Consider the following 20,152-nt stretch of genomic DNA (forward strand, 5'->3'; position numbering starts at 1 on the left):
CCCTTGACTGTTTTTGTTTCAGTAAAGTCACAGCCGTCTCTCTGCCTCCGCCTTTCGCACGCTGCTCTGTAAACAGCTCAAGTCACACTTTAAGGCAGTTGGTTGCAAACAAACTTTGATTCCTGCTACAACAGATGTCAGAGTTTCTTGGTTTTTGGCTGCGTCTGGGGACATCTTGTGATGTTTTAGAGAACAGGACATGATCTCACATGGCGAGAAGCTCTTTAGTTCCTTAATCATTTCACGGTTCCTTCGGAGGCTTTTTTTCCACCTAAAACGTTTAGTTTCAGCTCAGTGATCAGCTGCAAAGGCTCGACGGGGAGCGGAAGAGTTGAATTATTCCAACCTGCAAGCAGACCCTCAAAAAAAAAAAAAAAAAAAGTGGAAACTTTTTTTCTCTGTCCATTTCACCAAGTCCTGAAAAATCAGAATGGAATTAGAGAAAAACTACATGACTTCCAGGACTGGCCGAACAGGTAGGACGGTGCTCCTGGTTTTTAAAGTAGTTGTAAATAAATAGGATAGTTCACTCTCTGGATAGTGTCAGCATAAGTAGTTTTCATATACGGTGTCTATCTGAATCTATAGGTGGGTGTCCATATATTTGTCTACGTGCACACATACAATATGGTATTGATAGGTACACCCAGCATGGATATGTATGCAATGTGTTATATAGCTCTGTGTTTATAGGCACTGTATTATGTTTGGTTGTACTAGCAGGGGCTTAAGTGGGTTACAAGCCCAGAGACGTGCTGCTTAGAAAAGAGGGTAACAAATGTTTAACCAGCACAGGGGCTGCCCTTTCCCGCACTAAGGTATAGAGCTGCTGGTGGAGCGAAGTGACGGCATTGTGTTTGCCTGGTGATGTAGCTTTTGGATCTCCAAAGGGATTATCTCTAGATCAACTATTTTCAAAGCAAAAGTCAACACTTGTGCTAGGGATGATGGAGTTCGGGGGCGCTAGGTGTGGGGAACGAGGCTGGCAGACCAGCGACAACCATTTGCGTTTCGTGCAGGGTTTCAGCCACCCAGCCAGACGCTGCTTTTGGGGGGCGGGGGGGGGGGATCGGCAATCGGCCAGAGCTTTGGAGGGGAGGCTCCGTGGACAGCCACAAACACGATAAGGAGCATGGCTTGGGTCCCACCGCTCCCTTCCTGGCTGGATGCGTAGGGCCGTTTGGGACGGTCCCGGGGAGGGGGCATGGATGTAACTTGAACGGAAGGCTAGACAGAGCGCGGACCCCGGGACTCCCTGACCCAGGAGGGGAAATCCTCCAGCCCCCCCTGCGCATGGCCCCCACGAGCAGCCGGGCGAGCTCTGCTTCCCCAGTCCTCGGCTTCCTTTGCGGGCAGCCCGGGGCAGGCTGCGCCGCGCTGCGCCTGACAGTCCCGGGCTGCACCAGGGGCTGTCACACTCCGCAAAGGGGCTAGAGATCGGGGCGTCGGGGAGGGAGGCCGAGCCGGCGCTGGGAATGGCCGGGGGGACGCAGGGCGCTGTCCTGCAGTGGGGAGCTCCGGATGTTCCCAGGTCCCTCCAAGCTCGCTATAAATAATGCAAGTTTGCAGCGATCGATGGGCCCTTTTATTAGTTAAATCGCCTGAATCATCGGTTAATCGATAAAGCGTTTCATTGCTCTTAGCTGCGGGCCCTGGTAGGGGCTGGGGAAGGCCCCGGTGGAGGGAGGTCCTAAGCCGCGCGGAGAAGCTGCCCCTGGTCCCCAGCTTTGGCTGCTCCCGCCAAAGCTTTGCCCTTGCCCCTGGTCGGGGCTGGGCCTTGCTCCTCCGGGGCCTGCCAGCCCGGCCCTGCAGTGGCGGCTCTCCCAACCAGGGCAGGGGCCGGACCCGGCACGATCCGAACTGAGCGTTGCCTGTTTGTGTCCCAGTCCATCGCTCCGCCTTTGTATTCGACTGGCAGGGGGCGGTGGGACAGGCCTGTATCCAGGGCAAACCGGCCTGGGTAGCCGGCTAGTAGCCACGCCACAGGCAGGTGGGGAGAGCCCAGACCCCCCCCCCCAGGGAGATCAGGGGAAGGAGACAAGGAACCCCAGAATCCTCTGGACAGATAGCTTTAAAAAGTGTCTATGAACTGTCCTCTCCCCGCTCCACTATGCCACCCGTCCCCCGGCTTCTCCTGGCACGCTTTGCTTTGCTGGGCTGGGGGGGGGGCTTTTCCCCTAGGCCCGGTCTGTAGTTATCGTCCTAAACTTTGTGCCCCGTGTTCACTCTGGACGGAAATCGGCGCTGTTCGCTCTCTGCTTGCTCTTGTGTCCCGCTCCGATGATACCTCCCTCCAAATCGCTGTCTTGTCTCCCCTGGCTTGGAAAGAAAACACAATCTGTGTCTGCTGTGTAATGGCAGACATCACACCCGGCGGTGGCCGACTGGTGCAAAGATGGGGTGTGGGGGTGTGATGGTTGGAGCAAGGTGACTAGACCTCCGGGCCGGCTCTCGCCCCTGGTTTTACTCCAGTCTGTACACACACTACAGCAGGAAACTCGAAACAGAAAGGGTAAATGGAGCAGCGGAAGTAATTTTCAGCTTCATTTTGTATGGCCTATTGCTCCCAGCCTCACTCAACTGGCTTTCCTTAAACCGATTTCTGTCATTTGCGATCTGGTCTTCCTCCTTTAAGAGCTGGTGCCTTCGTGTGCCCCAGAATGCCTTCTTCTGCCTCAGAGAGCAAGTGTTTCTAAACACGAGAGGCCGAGCCCAGCAGCTGTGCATTTCACCCCCCCTCCACTCCACTCCCCCAGAAATCGGTACCTTCATTAGGTGATTACTTTATTTTGGAGGCTTTGGGGGGAGATTCTGGCCCCCAATGTAGTGTGAAACAAAATGCCTTCGTCCTCAGAGCTTTCAAACGAGGACGACACCTCTGCTCTGGAAATGGAGCGGATCTAAAATGACTGTCTGTAAATTCCACCTGCCACCCTGCCTAGCAGTGTCCATTTCCCCAACCTAGAGTTGGAAAAGGGAGCCTGCCTGGCAGACATCCAATCACAGCTGCATCCTCTCCCGAAAAAAGAAAAAGAAAAAAAAAAGGTATTCACGTGGCTAGTGACAGGGAAGATCCCCAAATCCTCTGGTGTGCTCTGCCATTCTCCGTCTCTAGGTGGGGGTTGGGGAGGTACCTAGCGCATAGTAACACGGATCAACTCAAATCTTCTCGCCTCAAGCGGTCAAGGGATACCTGCAGCTGTCGGGCTGCAGGCTTTGCACAGGCTGGAGGGGGGAGAATCTTACCCCCCTGGTTTTTCGTGCCTGGGGTTAAACGAGGGTTGATGGACAATCTAGTCTCCCGGTGCTTCTCATGCCACTGAATCTAGAGAGTCTGTTAAGGGAGGCGCTTTCCCCCTCTGTGACCCGTGAAATAATCTATAGACTTGTTTACTTTCAACTCTGATCTCACTGTCAAACACTCCCCGGTGCAACACACGTGGGACCCACGCTTCCACTCCCGGCTTTTGCCGTCCTGGGTGGGTTTACATCATCCCCCATCACTACTTTATTTGAGATGGTTTCTAGCTCTTAAAAAGAAGGGGGTGGGAGCTGGGTGACCTCGAGGTCCGCCACGAGAATGGCAACTGCATTATTTATCTTACACGGGTTTAAAGGGGAGAGGGGGATCAGGAGAGGGGAGGTTTTGGTCTGCAATAAGCCCTCTGCCTCACCAGGGCACATCACGGGAGTGGGAGATTGAAATAAGAACTAACAAGGCGGATCTAATGGTAAATGCCTTGCTCCAGGCAAACCTCTAAAATAGATAGTTAATAACCATCAACATTCCTGGAGCAATGATGTGCTGAGAACTTCGTGTGGCTGGTGACCACAGCTTAGCACATGATGTCGGAAATCACTGTACGCCAGATTTGATAGTTGGGTAAACAGATATATATTTCCCAGTTCAGAGCCAGTCCCACGGAATGGGCATGTTAGCATCGTTTGGTCGGGATGCAAGAAACTCAGATGGGGCTAGTCAGAAATAAGACGCCTGATTATTTGTATTTTATTATTTATTTGCTCAAAAAAAGCTGACGGTGCAATACGGGAAGCCCGCTAGGACTCTCCCCGGACTGTGTCTCTAGAAGTTGGGGGGAAGGGACCAGGGTGGTGATGGAAAGTTAAAGGGAAATCCTCTTCCAATGTATTTGTCCTTCGCAAAAGTCGCCTTTGATGCCCGCTTTGTGCCAGTTTTAAAGTAAACTCCTGCCAGCTCCAGCGACGTGGGCTGGATGCAGTCGAATTTATCATGTTTTGATACAAGTTTCATCCGCCTCCTGTGTCCTTTTGAGGCTCTCTCTAAACCCTTCAAAGTATTGGTGCCTGGCACACGCTGGCTACAGCTCATTAAACCCGAGCGCCCCAGGGCAGGCTGCTCGCCGTTAGCCAAAGAGATCTTGCAACAGTTCGGGACTTCTAAGGGATCCCGCGTGGTCCAAATCGGTGTTACCAATAAGATTTTTTTTCCCAGCGAAAACTCTCGGAAGGTGTAATTTCCCTTCTCGATTGAAACCGACCGCGAAAGGCTTTTGCGGAGATTTTTGCATGTTGTTAGGGCGGTGTGATTTTTCAAGCGCTCTCCGGGCGCAAAGTGGAAATGATCAGGTCAGAATTTGAACCCCTCCCCCGTCCGTCCTGACCCCCACCCTCTCTTCTCTAGCCCTCGAAAAAAACACCGACCCGTCCGAGTCTGGCGCCTGGTGTGCAGAATTAAACCGCAACCCCTGGGCAGAGCGGGAAAGACGCGGCACAAACTGTGGCTAGACGCAAGTGGGACAAGCTCCGAGTTTGGCAGTTTCGGGAGCTGGAGATTTGCACACACAGGAAGGTGTTTGCCAGCTGCGGGAGAGATTCCAGGGTTTTGATTAGACAAGGGCTACCAAAAGCAGTGACAGACACTCCGCTGTAATCAGAGCGTTAGGGACACAGTGGATAAGGTAGCGCATGGACTCTGGAAGGAAGCTGAGAGAATACACTTAATGCCCGCTGAGGATGTTCAGTGCAGTGAATAGCGGGACTCCTTTCCCTTTAAGCGTGTAAACGCCCCGCCGCCAGCTTTCCTCCCCAAACTTCACCGACCCCTGTTTGGCACAGCGCAGTCTAGACTCCGGGCGGGCGCGTACGAGACGGATTCACCGCAGCGCATTTGGCGGCCGAAGCCCGGGGAAAGGTTGTGTGCCCGGTTGTATTTTACACGTGGGTTCCGAACAGCCTGGGAGCTGCACCCCGCGGGACAACACCCGGCGCCCAAAGAAGACCCAAGCGTGGCTGCGTGTGAGGTCCCAGGTACAAGCACACATCAGGCGCGCAGGAGGAGAGGAGGCTGGTTTTTGGAGAAGACACTTGTGCTCCCGATGTAGAGGGTCAGAGTTTGCCAGGCAGGAACTCCCCCTACTGTTAATTTCATAAGGCTGCAGCAGCGCGTGGGGAGAGCTCCTGGATACAAGCAGGGAGGAACCCAGCGAGAGGAGAGGGCTGTTTGGAAAGGGCCGGCAAATCCGAGCGGTGTTGGGCGTTAAACTGTACAGCGCCGAGCCCGCAGCCCCTTGGAAAGACAACGGGGCCGAAGGGAAAAAAAGGGAGGTGGACAGAGGAGGGTAGTGGCGAGTCAGGACTAGAAACGAGGCGTTTAGAGCAAATAATAATAATTAATAATTAAAACTAGTCATATATGCCAGCGAGCGTATAGCACCGAATAAAAGCAAGTGCTGCCCGTGGCAGTGACTTCTGCTGCAGCTTCCCTTTGGCAAATGGCTCCCACTGCTCTGGCTCAAACTCGTTCGTGCACTAGGAAGACCAGGCGCCGTGTGGACGCTGTCTGTGTGATCCGGCTCAGCCCAAGTCACTTCAGCAAAGCATAGATCTGCCCGATAGGGTTTCCCCAAACTGTTCCACGAGTCTCTTGGACAGAGACGAGCAGCAGGCCGGCCTTTGAACCAGGCTTCCAGGGAACACGTCCGCCCGCATGAGGCGTGTTAGCGCTGGGTGCACAGGGCCCTGGCGTGGGTGCCAGCGATCACACGGGTCTGGAGATCCCCGGGCACACGAGACCAAGGAAGCGCGGCTTCACACCATGAAAACCACGAAGCAGTGCGAGACCTTGGGGAGCAAGGCCTGCCTGGCCTCTCTGTAGTGTCCTGGGGGCACCTCCTCTCACTTTCCAGAAACGCCCCATTTCTCCTTGGTCTCTGCCCGGGGCTAGATTCGTTCCTACCGCCCCCTCTAGGACTAAGCGAGTCCCACCTGCCCTGCCCTATGGCCCCGGAATGGGCTGCCCTGGGGGGGTTAATGAGCACCCCCCCCCCGGCCGGGGGTGAGACTGCACAGGCCTTGCTCCCGGAGAGGCCAAGGGCAGGCTCCGGAGCGAAGCGCTTGGCCCTGCTTATGTCTCTCCAGACCTCTCCCCTGAGCAGCGCGGGCCTGGGAAATGCTGCGCACTGGCGTCCAGCAGCCCCGTGTCGATGGAGGCGCAAACTCCCAGCTAAATCCCGCCCTGGCTCCGTGCTCCTGAGCGGCCGGGCACTGCCTGCAGCGGGGAAGGCTCGGCCCGGTGCCCAGCAGCGGGGAGAGGTGTCCGGACCCCCGGGCTCAGGGTCCAGACAACAGAGAGCATCGTGCCTTGCAGCTGCCCGGCCAGAAACAGGCCCGAGGTTCCGCTGCAGGGCGAGGGAGGGAGGCCAAGGGCTTGGGCTGGGGGAGGCCGAATAGCGCTGAGGCCAGTAGCCCCTGGGCGTCGGTGGCCGCTCCGCAGAGTGAGCTGAGTCGTCGGCGCGCATCACTTCCCGCAGGGCTCTCAGATCAGCCACCCCCCTCCTAGCACAGCAGGGCGATTCCCCTCTGCCCCCTAACACACAGAGCGCGGCCAGGGGTAGGCCAGGGCCTCTCCTCTGCCGGCCAGACCCCGGGACAGAGTCCCCCGGGAAATACCCAGGGGCGGGTTCCTGCCTCAGCTACACGAGTCAGTGATCCCTTCTTTGGGCCTGGGCCACACTGGTTTAGACAACCTCCCTGCTTCAGTGACGCCCGGTTCCCTGTCAGCTTTAGATCCCTTATTATCACTGTGGAAAGCAAGCGAACAAAACAGGCTAACCAATCGTCACACCCACAATACACAACTTAGCAGTGCTTTGCTTCAGCTAGTCACTTCAGACAGGGAAAGAATTCTTTCTGCATCTCTCTCTCTGTGTGAGGTTATTATATGTATCTTCACACACAGAGTGATATATATTATATTATATTATATTATATTATATTATATTATATTATATTATATTATATTATATTATATTATATTATATTATATTTCATATTAATTAGTATAGGAGCATGCATATATATATGTCATATACATGCATATATATATATGAGTCCTGTGTATAATTATATATATATATATATAGAGAGAGAGAGAGAGAGAGAGAGTCATTATAATATATACTGTATATATATATATATATATAGAGAGAGAGTCATTATAATATATACTGTATATATATATTCTCCTGTGTATAATTCTATATATATATGCATACTCCTATATAGAGTAATTATTTCATATATTTATATATCATAGAATTACACACTATATATATATATATGTTCTCCTGAGTGTAATTATATGATACAGAGTCATAATTTATAGTATGTACGATATACAGGTTATATATAATATAAATTACATGTGCTATAAATATGAGTCTATGTGTATCATATAATTATACCCAGAACTATATATGTGTGTGACTGTGTAGATACAGTCCGTATAAATAGATTCACTCTCATATGCACAGCGATATAGGCGGGGTGTATATATGGACGCCTATACAATATATTATTGATGATGCACTTGCTGCACAAAGTTATCATAGGAGGAAAGAAATATAACAAAGGGAGGGCACAGATACTTAATTCTGCCAAGCATATGCAACGAGATCCGGTAATAACTATAGATTTCATGAAGGCAGAATAATAGCCAGGAGCAAACTAGACGGTATCGAATCTCTTTTGTGAGGTGTGTCATACGCCGCGCTCTGAAGCCGGGGAGAGGCGGCGAGCTCCTCAGTATATTTCATGATCATTATCGGGCCGCTCTCATTTCGCGGTTCCCTCTGTAAAAGGGAGCATCCTTCTGTGACTTTGTGAAAATACCGGGGGGGGGGGAGGGGGGGCGAGGGGAAAGAGTTTCACTTTTACTGGAGACGAAAAAGTTGGAGAGGGGAAAAAAAATCCGCCCCCGATCTCAGCTTGGCCTCGGGGCCTGTCCTTGGCGGGGCTGGGGAGCTCGCTAGGGGTCCGTTCGCCGGCAGCTCCTGGCGGGACCGGCTGGCCCGCGCTTTGCGGTGCTTTCCAAGCGGCACAGGGAGGAGCGGGAGTGACCAGGACAGATCAGGGCGCCCGGCCTTTTGGGTGCAGCTGTGGAGCGGGTCGGGGGCCCGATCCTGAGCGGTGTGTCCCCTACTCCCCCTGCGGCCCCAGGCCGCCTCCCCAGCCCCCATCCCCGGGGGTAACGCAGCCTCCCCTCCTCCCCCAGCCGGGTGGGCCCCACGCTGCCCCAGCGCGGGGGAGGGGCGCCCCGGGAGAAGCAGCCCGAGGTGGTGGCTGGCCCCGGCTCCCCCCTCCCCCCCCATACTCCCCCCGGTTTGTCAATGAACCGGCCCCGCCCCCGCTCTCCGATTGGTCGGGAGCTGGCTAATCGCAGCCGGCCCCGCCCGGCAGCCAATGCGGGGCGGCCGGCAACTTTACTTTTCCGATTGGCCCGCGGGCGGGTGAGTGACGGCCCCCGCCCCCGCCCGCTCCCAGAGGCTGAGCTCCGCGCCGCTGTCCACATGCAGCGGGGTCCTGAAGGCGGCTCCGGCCAGGCGCCTCGCTCCGCCATGGGCGCGCAGTAGCCGCGGGGCAGCCGAGACGGGCAGCGGGATGGGAGCGCAGCGCCGGGCGCCGGAGCCCGCCGGGGCGGAGCGGCGGGCGTGAGGGAGCCGAGCAGCCCGCCCGGCATGGTCGGAGCCCCCGGCCCGGCTCGCCCAGCGCCCTCCAGCTTCCCCGGGGCGGGGAGCCCCCGACAGGTCCGGCCCCGGCACCCAGCTCAGCCCGGTCCGGGATCGCGGGGTCCCGCTCCGCGCCTCTCCAGCCCCTGGATTGCTCCGGACCCGCCTGAGGAGCTGTGCCCGCCCGGGGCTCTGCTGACCTTCTCCATGGCGCCCTGACCCGCTCCGCCGCTGGGAACCCCCCGCCCGCCCCAGCGCCAGCCGGAGACCGGCAGGGACCGGGCGGGACTGGGAACCGGACCGTCCCTCCCCAGGTCCCGTCCCGCCGCCGGGCGGGAGTGACCGGACATTGCCGCGCCGGGAAGGATCTTTGTGTGGGGGTTTGTTGCCGGCGTGGAGCGAGAGGTCTGGGCAGTAAGTCCCCGCAGTTTGGGCTGACGGAGCGGGGCCGAGCGCCGGGGAGTTTATACCTGACCGGGAAGCTGCTGGGGACCGCTCCGATGGAAATACACTGTAAGCACGACCCGTTTGCAGCAATGCATAGTAAGTAGGCGGCTAGTTCCACTTCTCTGACATTTAGCACCGATCCAGCCACCCTGCCTTGTCCGATCACGCAGCGTCCCGAGCGGTTATTAAAGGGGGGTCGGTGTAGCTGCCTCCGGGCACCACTAGCGAGGACCAGCAGCACTTGACCTGCGCTTTGCAGGGAGGATGGAAAAGAAAACAACAGCCGCCGCTGGCTCGCTCGTTCCCCCTTGAATTCGCGAGATAAACTTCTGCGGTATTTCTAGAGAATATGTGTCACCTATATCCCTATATACATGCCACTCCGACCAGCCCTTGCTAATCATTGTATTATGAAAGCCAGAGACAGAGTGCACAGAGAGAACCAGAATGCAAATTTCAAACATTGATTTACCTAGATCAGGTACTAAAACCACCGGGTGAGAACGACAGAGAGGATTGCACGTTTTATTTTGTTAGAACTTTGCCATCTCACAGTGAGATTCAAGTGCCAAAAGTAAGCAGTACAATCAAACCCCTTAAATAGTTCCACCAAACAGACCTGTTCTTTTTTGTAAGTCTCCCCTCCCCTTTTTTTGGAAGGCTTAAAAAGTTGAGGTTTTCCTTGGTCGACGTTTACTATTTCTCAATTATTTATGTACAGATAATTTTTAAAGACAAATCTTTACTAGAAAAATAGGGCTTGGAAATATTAGAAACAGCCTTTTCCAGTGTGTTTCATTTACTCTCTAGAAGAATGAATTGATGTACAAATATTTCTAAATCAAATCTCTCGCTCTCGTTCTCTCAGAGAAAACATTGTGTTTGAAAGATACAGAAAAGTTTGGTCTGCAGCATTTTCCCCAAATTTAAAATATCGATTTAGCCTAAAAATACCCAGCAGTTATCAATGGTAAACTGAGTCTAAAATAATTTTCTTCTAAAAACATAGAATTCATTTTTGCAACATCAAAGTCTAAGTGAGGCAGAATGGACAACAGAGTCCAAATGTTAGAACTAGCTGTGTAAGTTAGCAGAATGTGTGTAATGTGTTTGCTTGAGGTTTGTTGTGCTTGAGAGGCTGGGAGAAGATTTATCCATTAACACAGTGTTATGTGAAATGACATCTTCTCTCATGGTGAGTTAAACGCTGGATTAGATCTTGAGATTTCAAGGAAATATAAAGTAGAACTAATCACATTTCCCTTATGCACTCCAGCCTTTTAGCCAAGACAGATTTGTTTTCAAAATAAAAGAACGTGATATATAGATCGACACTATCTATCTATCTATCTATCTATCTATCTATCTATCTATCTATCTATCTATCTATCTATCTATCTATCTATCTATCTAATAATAATATAAATTTAGAATAGGACACACAGTAGATGACTATAGAAGGGCAAACTGTAAACTTACAGGGAAGTGTATAAGATGAACTACAAAGAAAAATGCAACATTTTTTGATTAAAAGAACTAAGGTTATTTTTTTAGCTAAATCGAATGAGACATTTAAAACATTTTCAAAATAACCCGCCTTTAAAAAAAGGAAAACGGTAAATGGAAAAATTGATTTTGATTTTTTTTTAAATTTACAAATCAAAATATTTGAACTGATGTGCAAATCGAGCTTTTCATTTAGGAGAACGACAGGTTGAAATATGATTAACAGTGAAAAACAAGATTTCTCGTGGAGTTGTCTTGCTGCTAATTTGACGGGCAACCATATGTGGAAAAGCCACTAAGGGACTTAGCTGCTTCCTCCATTAACCTAAATAATGATAAATCAATATATTCTGCAGGAATGTAAGGGGAGAAAAAGAAACGGAGGGGCAAACCCCCAGTTTGATTATGATGCTTTTTGCTATTCTAGTCAATCTGTTTCTGGAGAGATTTAGTGCGACTGACTCCGAAAGGAAGGATTTCTGGCTGAATTTTCAGCTGTTCTGTTGTCACAAATGGTGATTCAGTGGGCGAAGCCAGCTAACGCCAGCCCCATCAGAAATACCCCCAACCTAAAACCGCATTTGGAGCCGAGAGCAGAGAGCGGAATGCCCTAACCAGAGGCATCATTTCCTAAGGAAGTCTAGCAAAGCCGTCACACAGCGGGAGAACAAATGCTGAGCCGAGAGCGGAGTGCTTACGAAGCCTGCGGGTTTTTCTGGCCCAGGAATAACAATCCCACATCGTTTCTTCTTTCTCGTTGGAGGGGAAAGCTTGAAACCTACAAGCGCTGAGCCCCCGAATCCAGCCTGGATGCAGTGTGTAGTAAGGAAGGACTAAGTGTAGTTGCATTGTGCTATGCTTTTGCTACCAGGAAAGTCAGATTTTTACAGGTGGGGACAAACCCAATCGGTGTGGTAGCACGCCCCAGTATTTCTACTTGTTTGAGACATGGGAGCATAGGTCAAGCTGTTAATAGGTGGGATCTTAATGGCGTGTTTCTTAGTTTCAATACCTCCCCAAGCAATAGGTTGGCTGGAGCGGGGACTCACCCCGAAAGTCTGGTCAGTGGTTGGGCTGTTCGAGCTGGGGGTGATTCTTCTGCTACTTAACAACAACAATAACCAGCACGCGGTTAAGACCAAGTCCCCCACTTCCATCGCTTTCCATAGCTTGTGAACGACCCCGTCCCTAACCCCTGGGCATTTCCTCTTTCTAAAAGTTTTGGTCGTTCAACTTTTCCTGCTTTTTGCTTCCCACGGGGGCGAGGGGAAAGGCTGAGATGTGACGCGCTAAGGCGCGGGGCATTTTGGCTACTAACGTTCCCAGTTTGCACGTGGGTTGATGTACCGACTATAAAGATCTTGGCCAGATCTCACCTGCGCTAAAATGAGCCCCAAACCAAATCCTAATAATCCGACAGCTCCTTCCTTTCCTATTGGACGTTTGTCTTTGAGGGGCAATCTGATCGCTGGGCGAGGAGAGGGAGTCTAGCACGCACCTTTCAACTGGGGCAGGAAATAGACCAAATGAGAATGCGCTGAGTCAGCCGCTTCCCCTAGCACTGGGGCAGCCTTTGCAGCTGAAATCCACCCAAGCAGCAATCCGTGCAAATGAGCCAGCCAGGACCCCCTTGCAACGGGACTAGGTTGGAAAAGAAGGGCCCGCCAACTGGACAGTTACGGGATGGACTTTCCAAATAAACGCCGGACACATTGAGAAAGTCAATGAGAATTCCCTTAGAAGGGCGCCTCTCTGTCTGTTCCTTTGCCCGGCTCGCCCATCGTTTTCTAATCGTGAGAACCGAGTGGGAAAAGACTTGTAAAGGTGTTTTGTTCCCTGAGGTGGTGGCACTTAGTTTTACCTTCTGCAAAAGAGTTCCCACCCGTTTCTAGGGGCGAGGTAATATTTGCAAAGAACACCCCGGGGGGTATTTTTCGCAATGACACTTCTAGTCATTTTTTTTTTAAAACTTTCTTTAATACCCCTGTTAGCAAATGGGTTGGCTCTGCTGTGAATCAGCAACCCTTTCACTTACAGCCAATCGATGGAGCAATGCTGGATTTAATGCTTAAACAGCTGCTATAATGTGTGTGTATTCATAGAGGCATATCTCTATACTTCTTTCCCTCACAGATATGCATATATACGCACATTACACACACATATATGAATATATACTATACATCTATGTATAGTGTGTGTACTGTTGTGTGTATTTGTAATATACATATATATTATAACATATAGACACAACAATACACACACAATCCATCCAGCCATGTATATAGACATATATATGTCTATATGTATTATATACTTGAATACTTCTCAATGAAGACTATACAATACATATGTACAGACATATGTATATATGCATACATGTATGAATTATATTATATTATATTATATTATATTATATTATATTATATTATATTATATTATATTATATTCACCTAACCATACACACAATACATAAATATATAGCATATATATTCTCCATAGTTCAAATTGCTTTAAAATTTCTCAGTAAAAGGCACAGTAGTATAGGGTGCTACAAACTTGCCCCAGACTTAGATGTTTTGTACTTTCATAATGCCTGGCATAGTGCAGTTCTCTCGTGTAACCCCCCGGAAAACACAGACGACCTAGTTATTTAATAACGTGTATTTTTCACAGGGAGGGACTAGTTCCTGTTGCCCTGCCAAACTCCCAGAGTTGGCCCTGCTAGACTCGCCGTGGCCTGTACCCTGTACTCTGCAGGTTGATTGGCGGCAGGAAAGAAGATCTGATTTTTTGAAAGCATTTTTCTTTGCCTTCCTTCAGTGAGAACTTCCCTCTGCTAGCCACAGAAGCGGGTGATAATGGGGACAAATACAGTGGAAGAGGAGAAGGCATCCCCACGCATGGATCGTTTTCCTTTCATTTGAACTAGCTATTCCTTTCCCATCCCATACATTTCTCCGGCCCGAAGATGAAGGGTACAAATCCGAAGGCCCGTTAACTGCCCGTAAAAGGCTCTTGTACCCCTGCTGCAGATTATTTTAACCTAATTTAACCTCTCCTGCTCCAGCTCACGAAGGCAGGGAGCACAATTCACACAGGCTGAGCAATTTGCTCTGCAGAGTGACCCTAGCTGAACAGGCAGGGTAATCTCAGAGCCTGGGCTGGTTAATATCACGGGTCTCCATCGCCTGGAAAGCCAAGTGGGGATGGCGCCTTCAAGACTTCGCATCAGAGCTAGAGTGGTTGTATTTCTCGAGGAGAGGAGAGCAAGCAGTGAGTGAGCTGGTGGGGTCGGGGTGTTCATTTGCCTCCAGGAGACCAGCAGTATTTGAGAGCTGTGCGGAGAAGACAGAGATTTTCAAACTGGTGGCTAATTTGCCGGATCATTAGCATAGCGCAGTTTCCCTTTGTTAGAAATCCAGCAGATTCCAACCCTGCCCAGGTTCAGAAATCTCTCCCTCAGCACAAAGCTATTGCACGTAGAGACGATCTCCCCGTGGGTTGCCAGCGTTATATATGTTTTAATAAACCCACCGACGATTACTTGATGATTTATCGCTACATCTTTATTATTTAGCAGCTATTCTCTTGGAGGGAAAGTCCGGCTTGCTGGGGAGTGCCTCCCGGTGCAGTGCATTTTTGTTGTGACTCGAAAGCATTTGAATTCCCCCATAGCCAAACTGGGGGCTGGCTGATCCCAGCAACAATTTGGGGCTATTCACCCGCAGAGAGAGCTTTGTTATGCACGGGGTTGTTGGTTTTTCCCCCAGGAATATAACTCCCTTTAGAGAATGACCTATTTGAAGTCACAGAATGGTTTCATCCAATATTTATTGACAACAAATATCAAGGCGTTACGTTTCCCCGCCTGTATTTTACTAATCACGTTTACGCTTGAAACTAACCCCGGGAAACTCATGCAGGTGCTGATTTTGGGGGACATGCGGCCGGTTTCCCGTTTGGCCTCACTACACGGCACCGAAGTTGGGAGGGAAGTTCAAGTCGATCGGGGTTTCGCTTTCGCCGAGGAGAGCTGTCAGAACACGTAGGGAGTTGAACCCCTGGCCCTGCTGAAGTGGGGGGGAGAGCTGGTGAACCACAGCTTCTGCGGCTGCTGCTGGGCGAGCCGGCGAGCCTGGCTGGCCGCGAAGAGTGAGTGCGCTCGAACTTCGAGCAGAAAGCAGAGGGGTCCTTTGTTTAATTTGCAATCTAGAGGGTAAATTATTCTAGGGCATTAAGGAACCTTTGACGCCTGGAGAGCTCGATGCCTACCAAACACCGAACTTGTAATATTTGGAGGGAATAATTACAAAATTAAAACGCTTCCCAAAAAAAAGTCTTAGCTTTCAATATCAAGATTTTCTTTCTTTCTTTTCTTCTACTTTGAATTGTTTTTTTAGATGTAAAGCTATAGAGCTTTGCCTTTTTTTATTAAATACGATGTTAATAATTGAATATCATTGAAATTGCTAAGGAACCCGAGGCTAGTTTGTTTCAGTTAAGTGGCGTTGTACCGCTATTTTTTGGTATTAAAAGCAATAAGGACATTATTTTTCTGGCCTTAAAAGAATTTCAGAATCAAAACGGATAGGCTCTGTAAACCTAAAACGATGGGATGGTTCACTCTGGAAAATGCAGCACAAGGTTATCCTCAGACTTCTCTTGATGTGCTCCGAATAAAGTTATATTTGGAGCAGAAACACTTTGAACCTGAAGCTTCCACTAAGATCTGGTGTGCTGAAAAAAAGAGTCACTTCTGAAATTGACAAGGAACTTCAGTGACTGGCTCTGTGCAGGCTTAAACTGGCTTTAGTAATCAAATATTTTATGTGGATTCATTATGTGTTCTGACAGTTGTAGAAGGTGTTTATAAAGTTTGATAGTAGTTTATCAACGGGGAAATGACAGGACTTAAATAAAAATAGTTTACACAATTGTTTTTTTTAAGCATTGAGGCATTTGACCTGTCAGCTTATTCTGTGTAGTCCAAGTTTCCTGTAACTAGAGATTTTTCTTATTACTTTTTTGTTCCAGTTTTGGCAACAGGGATGTCCATGCTATTATTTGTTTTCAGTTTTGCCAGCCCTCTGTGATATAAGTAGTTTGAATGATTAACACCTTGAGGATTAATTATATTTCGTCACTTGCTACATGGGATTATTACATGTTCATTGGTTTTACACAGGTTAGCTGCTACTCATCTAGCTGGGTCCCATTTCACATCAGATATATGATTCACCTTGCTAAAGGTGAACAGTGCAAATCTGCTAGAAAAAGAATAATATAGAGGTGTGGGCTAAGCATTCACATTTCATTTGGGGACCATAATGTCTGCAGAGGCCGCTGTAAATGAGAACAGCACAAGCCACTCCATATCCCCCCCCCTTTTGATTAAATTAAGCATTAAGCAGTCATTTGGTGGTGGGGGGGGGAAGTAAATGATCATTAAATTCAGTGCAACCCTTTTCTGACTGACTGAAACTAAATTTATAAGGAAAATGGTCCAAGTCTTATTTGAACACAGCCTCATATTTGTAGGGAGACTAAAAGTCACCTTTTTACCATGCAGCTACAGGGCTTACCCAGGCAGTTCTTACTCAGGCAACATCTCCCATTAGTTTCAAGGGGAGATATTGCCTGAGTACTGTTGGTCTGGGCCTAAAAATGTAGTTTGAAACGCTGTTTTACGAACCAGGGGCCTGATTTTGATGTCACTTAAATCAGGAGGAACTCCACTGAAGCCAGTGGGGTTACATTGGTGTGAAATTGCTATGAGAACAGAATTAGGTTTCAACTTTTAAAATTCTTCCTGCCTTGGCAGTAAGTGATGATCAGTAATTTGAAAATGTTTAAACTCTTCTTGAGGAGTGAGGTTGATCATTGTGAAGGAGGAATCTCTGGCTAAGCAAGAATGCAGTAGAGAAGTGTCTTCCAACTATCACAAAGATGTTTTTTTTCTGCTTGTTTTTTTTCCCATGTGTTTCAGGACATGGAGGAGTGAATCAGTTAGGGGGTGTTTTTGTGAATGGTCGTCCACTCCCTGATGTTGTCCGGCAAAGGATTGTGGAACTTGCCCACCAAGGGGTCAGGCCGTGTGACATCTCCAGGCAGCTACGGGTCAGCCATGGTTGTGTCAGCAAAATTCTTGGCAGGTAACTTTGTTTCTGTAAAGGAAAATATCAAACACTGGATCAAAGATGATGAAACAAGAAACAAGTCAAACGGAGACTGATAGAAATGACCTAGGAATGGCAGGAAATGGTATAGGATCACAATTTAAGATGTCTGACCTGGGAAGTGAAAGCGATTTATTTATTTGTTTGTTTATTTACTTCACCAAAAAATTCTTGCAAATAACTAAAGAAATGAAGGGGAGGGATGGCACATGTGGTCGCCATTTCCTGCACCTGTGTGTACTGAACAAATTGACAAATCTGTGCATCATCTGCAGTAAAATGGAAAAACCAGAAGTTATGAATCTGGCAGTGAAAGCTACCCCTTTTGTTTTCTAAAGAACACTCTATTTTTAGCACATAATTTCACTACCTAAAGCCACCAAGAGCAGTTGTCAGTCAGCACACTCATTTACATGGCCTCTTTTGAAATTTGTCACAATAATTTCATTTTAAAGCTTGTTTTATTCTTGTGATAAAATATATTCCTAATTAGAACACAAAGTACCATAAGTAATCATGAACTCTCTTAATTTTGCTACTTTGAGAGTAGCCATCTGTTCTGATTGGAGATGCTCAAAGTAGTATAGCAATAGTAAATTCAAAAAATTCGATCATGTCAGAATTTGGTTTTGAACTTGATTTAGATTCAGGAAAGTCACCACTGCATTTTAACTCCTTGTGCACAAATCTGAATATCACATATCACTGGTTTTAAATGAACTGGAACGCATGTATCTTGGGAACTTTTAGCGGCCATACTTTTCTATTACCTTCTATTTTCTCTCTATAACTCAGAGAAGTTTTTAAAATGTTTATTGAGCATTAACAATTGAATTAACTTCATTGTTTGCATTCCACTGGCATGAGTCATATTCTGATCTTCACTTTCCCCCCTCAGTTTTAATTGATCTGTTTTATTGGTCGGACTGTAGTTATAAAGATTGTTAGAGCAAACATTTGTCTAGCAGTGTACATAGACTCTTCCCCCTGAAATAACTGCAGCAGCAGTCCCACGTGGACAAATGCAGTACTCAAAATGAAATGAATCTGGCAAAGCTAAGGATTCTTTCACCCTTATTCCATGAGACCCATTGTCTCTCCTGGAGAATCTTCTCTGCAGTCCTATTTAGATTGCTGCTCTAATGCCATAGGAACCAGTCATATGCACAGAAGTCCAGTGGACCTGGTTCTTCTCTCACATGCCACATTTTATTCCAGTGTAATTCCATTGGAAATCAACAGTTACCCCTGATTTTACACTGGTGTAAGTGAAAGGACATGTAAGCTCTGATATCTTTACTCTTTCTGAGCGAGAGACTTTTCTTGTGTGGGACTTTCCTGCCTACCACAAGCTCCTCCATTCTGTTTGATCTTTGAATCTGTTCTGAGTGCTGGTCCTATTTGTGACACCCTACCACTCTAGCAGATTTACAAACCATTTCTATTAGTATCAGTGCAAAGCTAATAAATAGGCAACTCATTTGCCTACCGAGGAAAAGTCCAACCACTTTACTGTTTCAGATTTGAATAGATTTGTCATTAGATATATTTGCATTATGGAGCTCCGAGAGCAGCTCTGGAGTTTTGTCATTTAAGTTGTCAACAATAAATTGGAATTTCATAGCTCATTATTTTCATAACTAATAATTACGGTGGGTAAAATGTCATGTAATTGGAGCTGCCGTCTGTGGGGAAAAAATACGAATGCTCCACGCAAAAACCTTTGATCCCAGATTCTGGAACGGAAAGTTTTTGAATCCGCTTGTTTTTAGTCAAACGTTGGAAAAAACACGAAACGGTCAAGGAAATAAATGTGAGCCTTTGGGGCTAGGATCTGGATGGCGGCAGAAGGAGGCCGACTAGCTGATCGCTCACGGAGCATTACAACGGGGGCGTCTGCCCTGCGCCCATTTGAGGGGAGAATTGGCAACCTGCCTGGAGCTCAAGGGCAGGATCTAATTTGCATAAAATCAAGCAGATTGCAGCTGCCCTGTCTTCAGTGTGGGGTGGTGGCCAGATTGAGAGGGAGAATTGCACTGTGGGAGCTGTAGTCTCTGTGGGCCACGCCCCAGGTTAAAGATGAGACTAACCAGGCGGGAAGAGTGGGGAATTCTATAGGGTTAGTGGCCTCCAGGTTGCCCTTTGGTTATCCCAGCTTTACAGGGAAATTGGGATTAAGTTATTCTGGGGCTGACTCTATGAGGGCCTGATTTTATGCCCTTTAAAGTCATTGGAATCTTTCCATTGATTTTAATGGGGTTCAGATCAGGCCCTTACCTTCTATGCCAACGGCCTTCAATGAGGCAAAACTGTTACCCAGCAACAGAGGGGCCTGTCTGTCTGCAGAGTCCAAAATGCATCACCAAACTGCTTGTCAGTTGGCTATTTTCCTGTTGGCTAGATTGTCCAGAGCTGGAGGCAACAGTAAGCAAGGGGCAACAACCAGTGATCGTTCACACACGCGGGCCCGAGAGAGCGAGAGAGAGAGACTGGTTACACAGAGGAATTTTTATAAATGCTGCCATTTTTTATTTGCCCCATGAAAATTGTGAGTGGTTGGTAATGTAGCACTAAGTTTACCAGAGCCCTGTTCTGGAGCTTTCACTCAGCGGAGGGATGCCATAAGTGAAGATTACAAGGTCTGGTTTGAATGGTCATTTTTCATAGGCATGATTTTTTTAGGTGTATCATGCAAACATGTTCTTGCCATTATTTCATCATTCACCCGAGGGAAGAGTAGGGGGTGGGAGCAAGTGTTTCCTTCCTGCCCCAAGTTCATTGTTAGGCTCAACTCAGGGTAGCCCAAAGATTTAATCCATCCCAGATGCTCGTCACCTTCCATTACTAGTACTCAAATGAGGGCATGGAGACAGAAGCGGAACAGACCATTTGTTCCAAACTCACGTGAAAACAAGTGCAAACATCACCTTGTCACTCCCATTAAAGGGATTTTTTTTAGGCTCTGAAAAAAAGAGTGCCCGCAGGACGATTAAACCTGTAATGCAGAAGAAATTTGATGAATGCAACTGTCCT

The 20,152-nt window shown here is 48.4% G+C and overlaps 1 protein-coding gene across 2 annotated transcripts in view; it reads left to right on the forward strand.

The window, feature by feature from the left end:
• Nucleotides 1–248: 248 nt before the first annotated feature.
• The window catches only part of PAX5 (paired box 5), a 242,721-nt gene continuing 222,817 nt past the window's right edge, over nt 249–20,152 (forward strand). Inside the window, exons 1-2 of one of the 2 annotated variants that reach the window (XM_065549772.1) lie at nt 249–476; nt 16,930–17,095. In XM_065549772.1, coding sequence (XP_065405844.1) covers nt 431–476; nt 16,930–17,095 — 212 coding nt within the window. In that variant the 5' untranslated portion in view covers nt 249–430. Of the gene's footprint in view, nt 477–8,799; nt 9,531–16,929; nt 17,096–20,152 lie in introns of those variants that run through there. The other variant, XM_065549773.1, reaches the window with a different exon arrangement.

The sequence above is a fragment of the Chrysemys picta genome, chromosome 6 (genome assembly GCF_011386835.1).
Source record: "Chrysemys picta bellii isolate R12L10 chromosome 6, ASM1138683v2, whole genome shotgun sequence".
NCBI lineage: Eukaryota > Metazoa > Chordata > Testudines > Emydidae > Chrysemys > Chrysemys picta.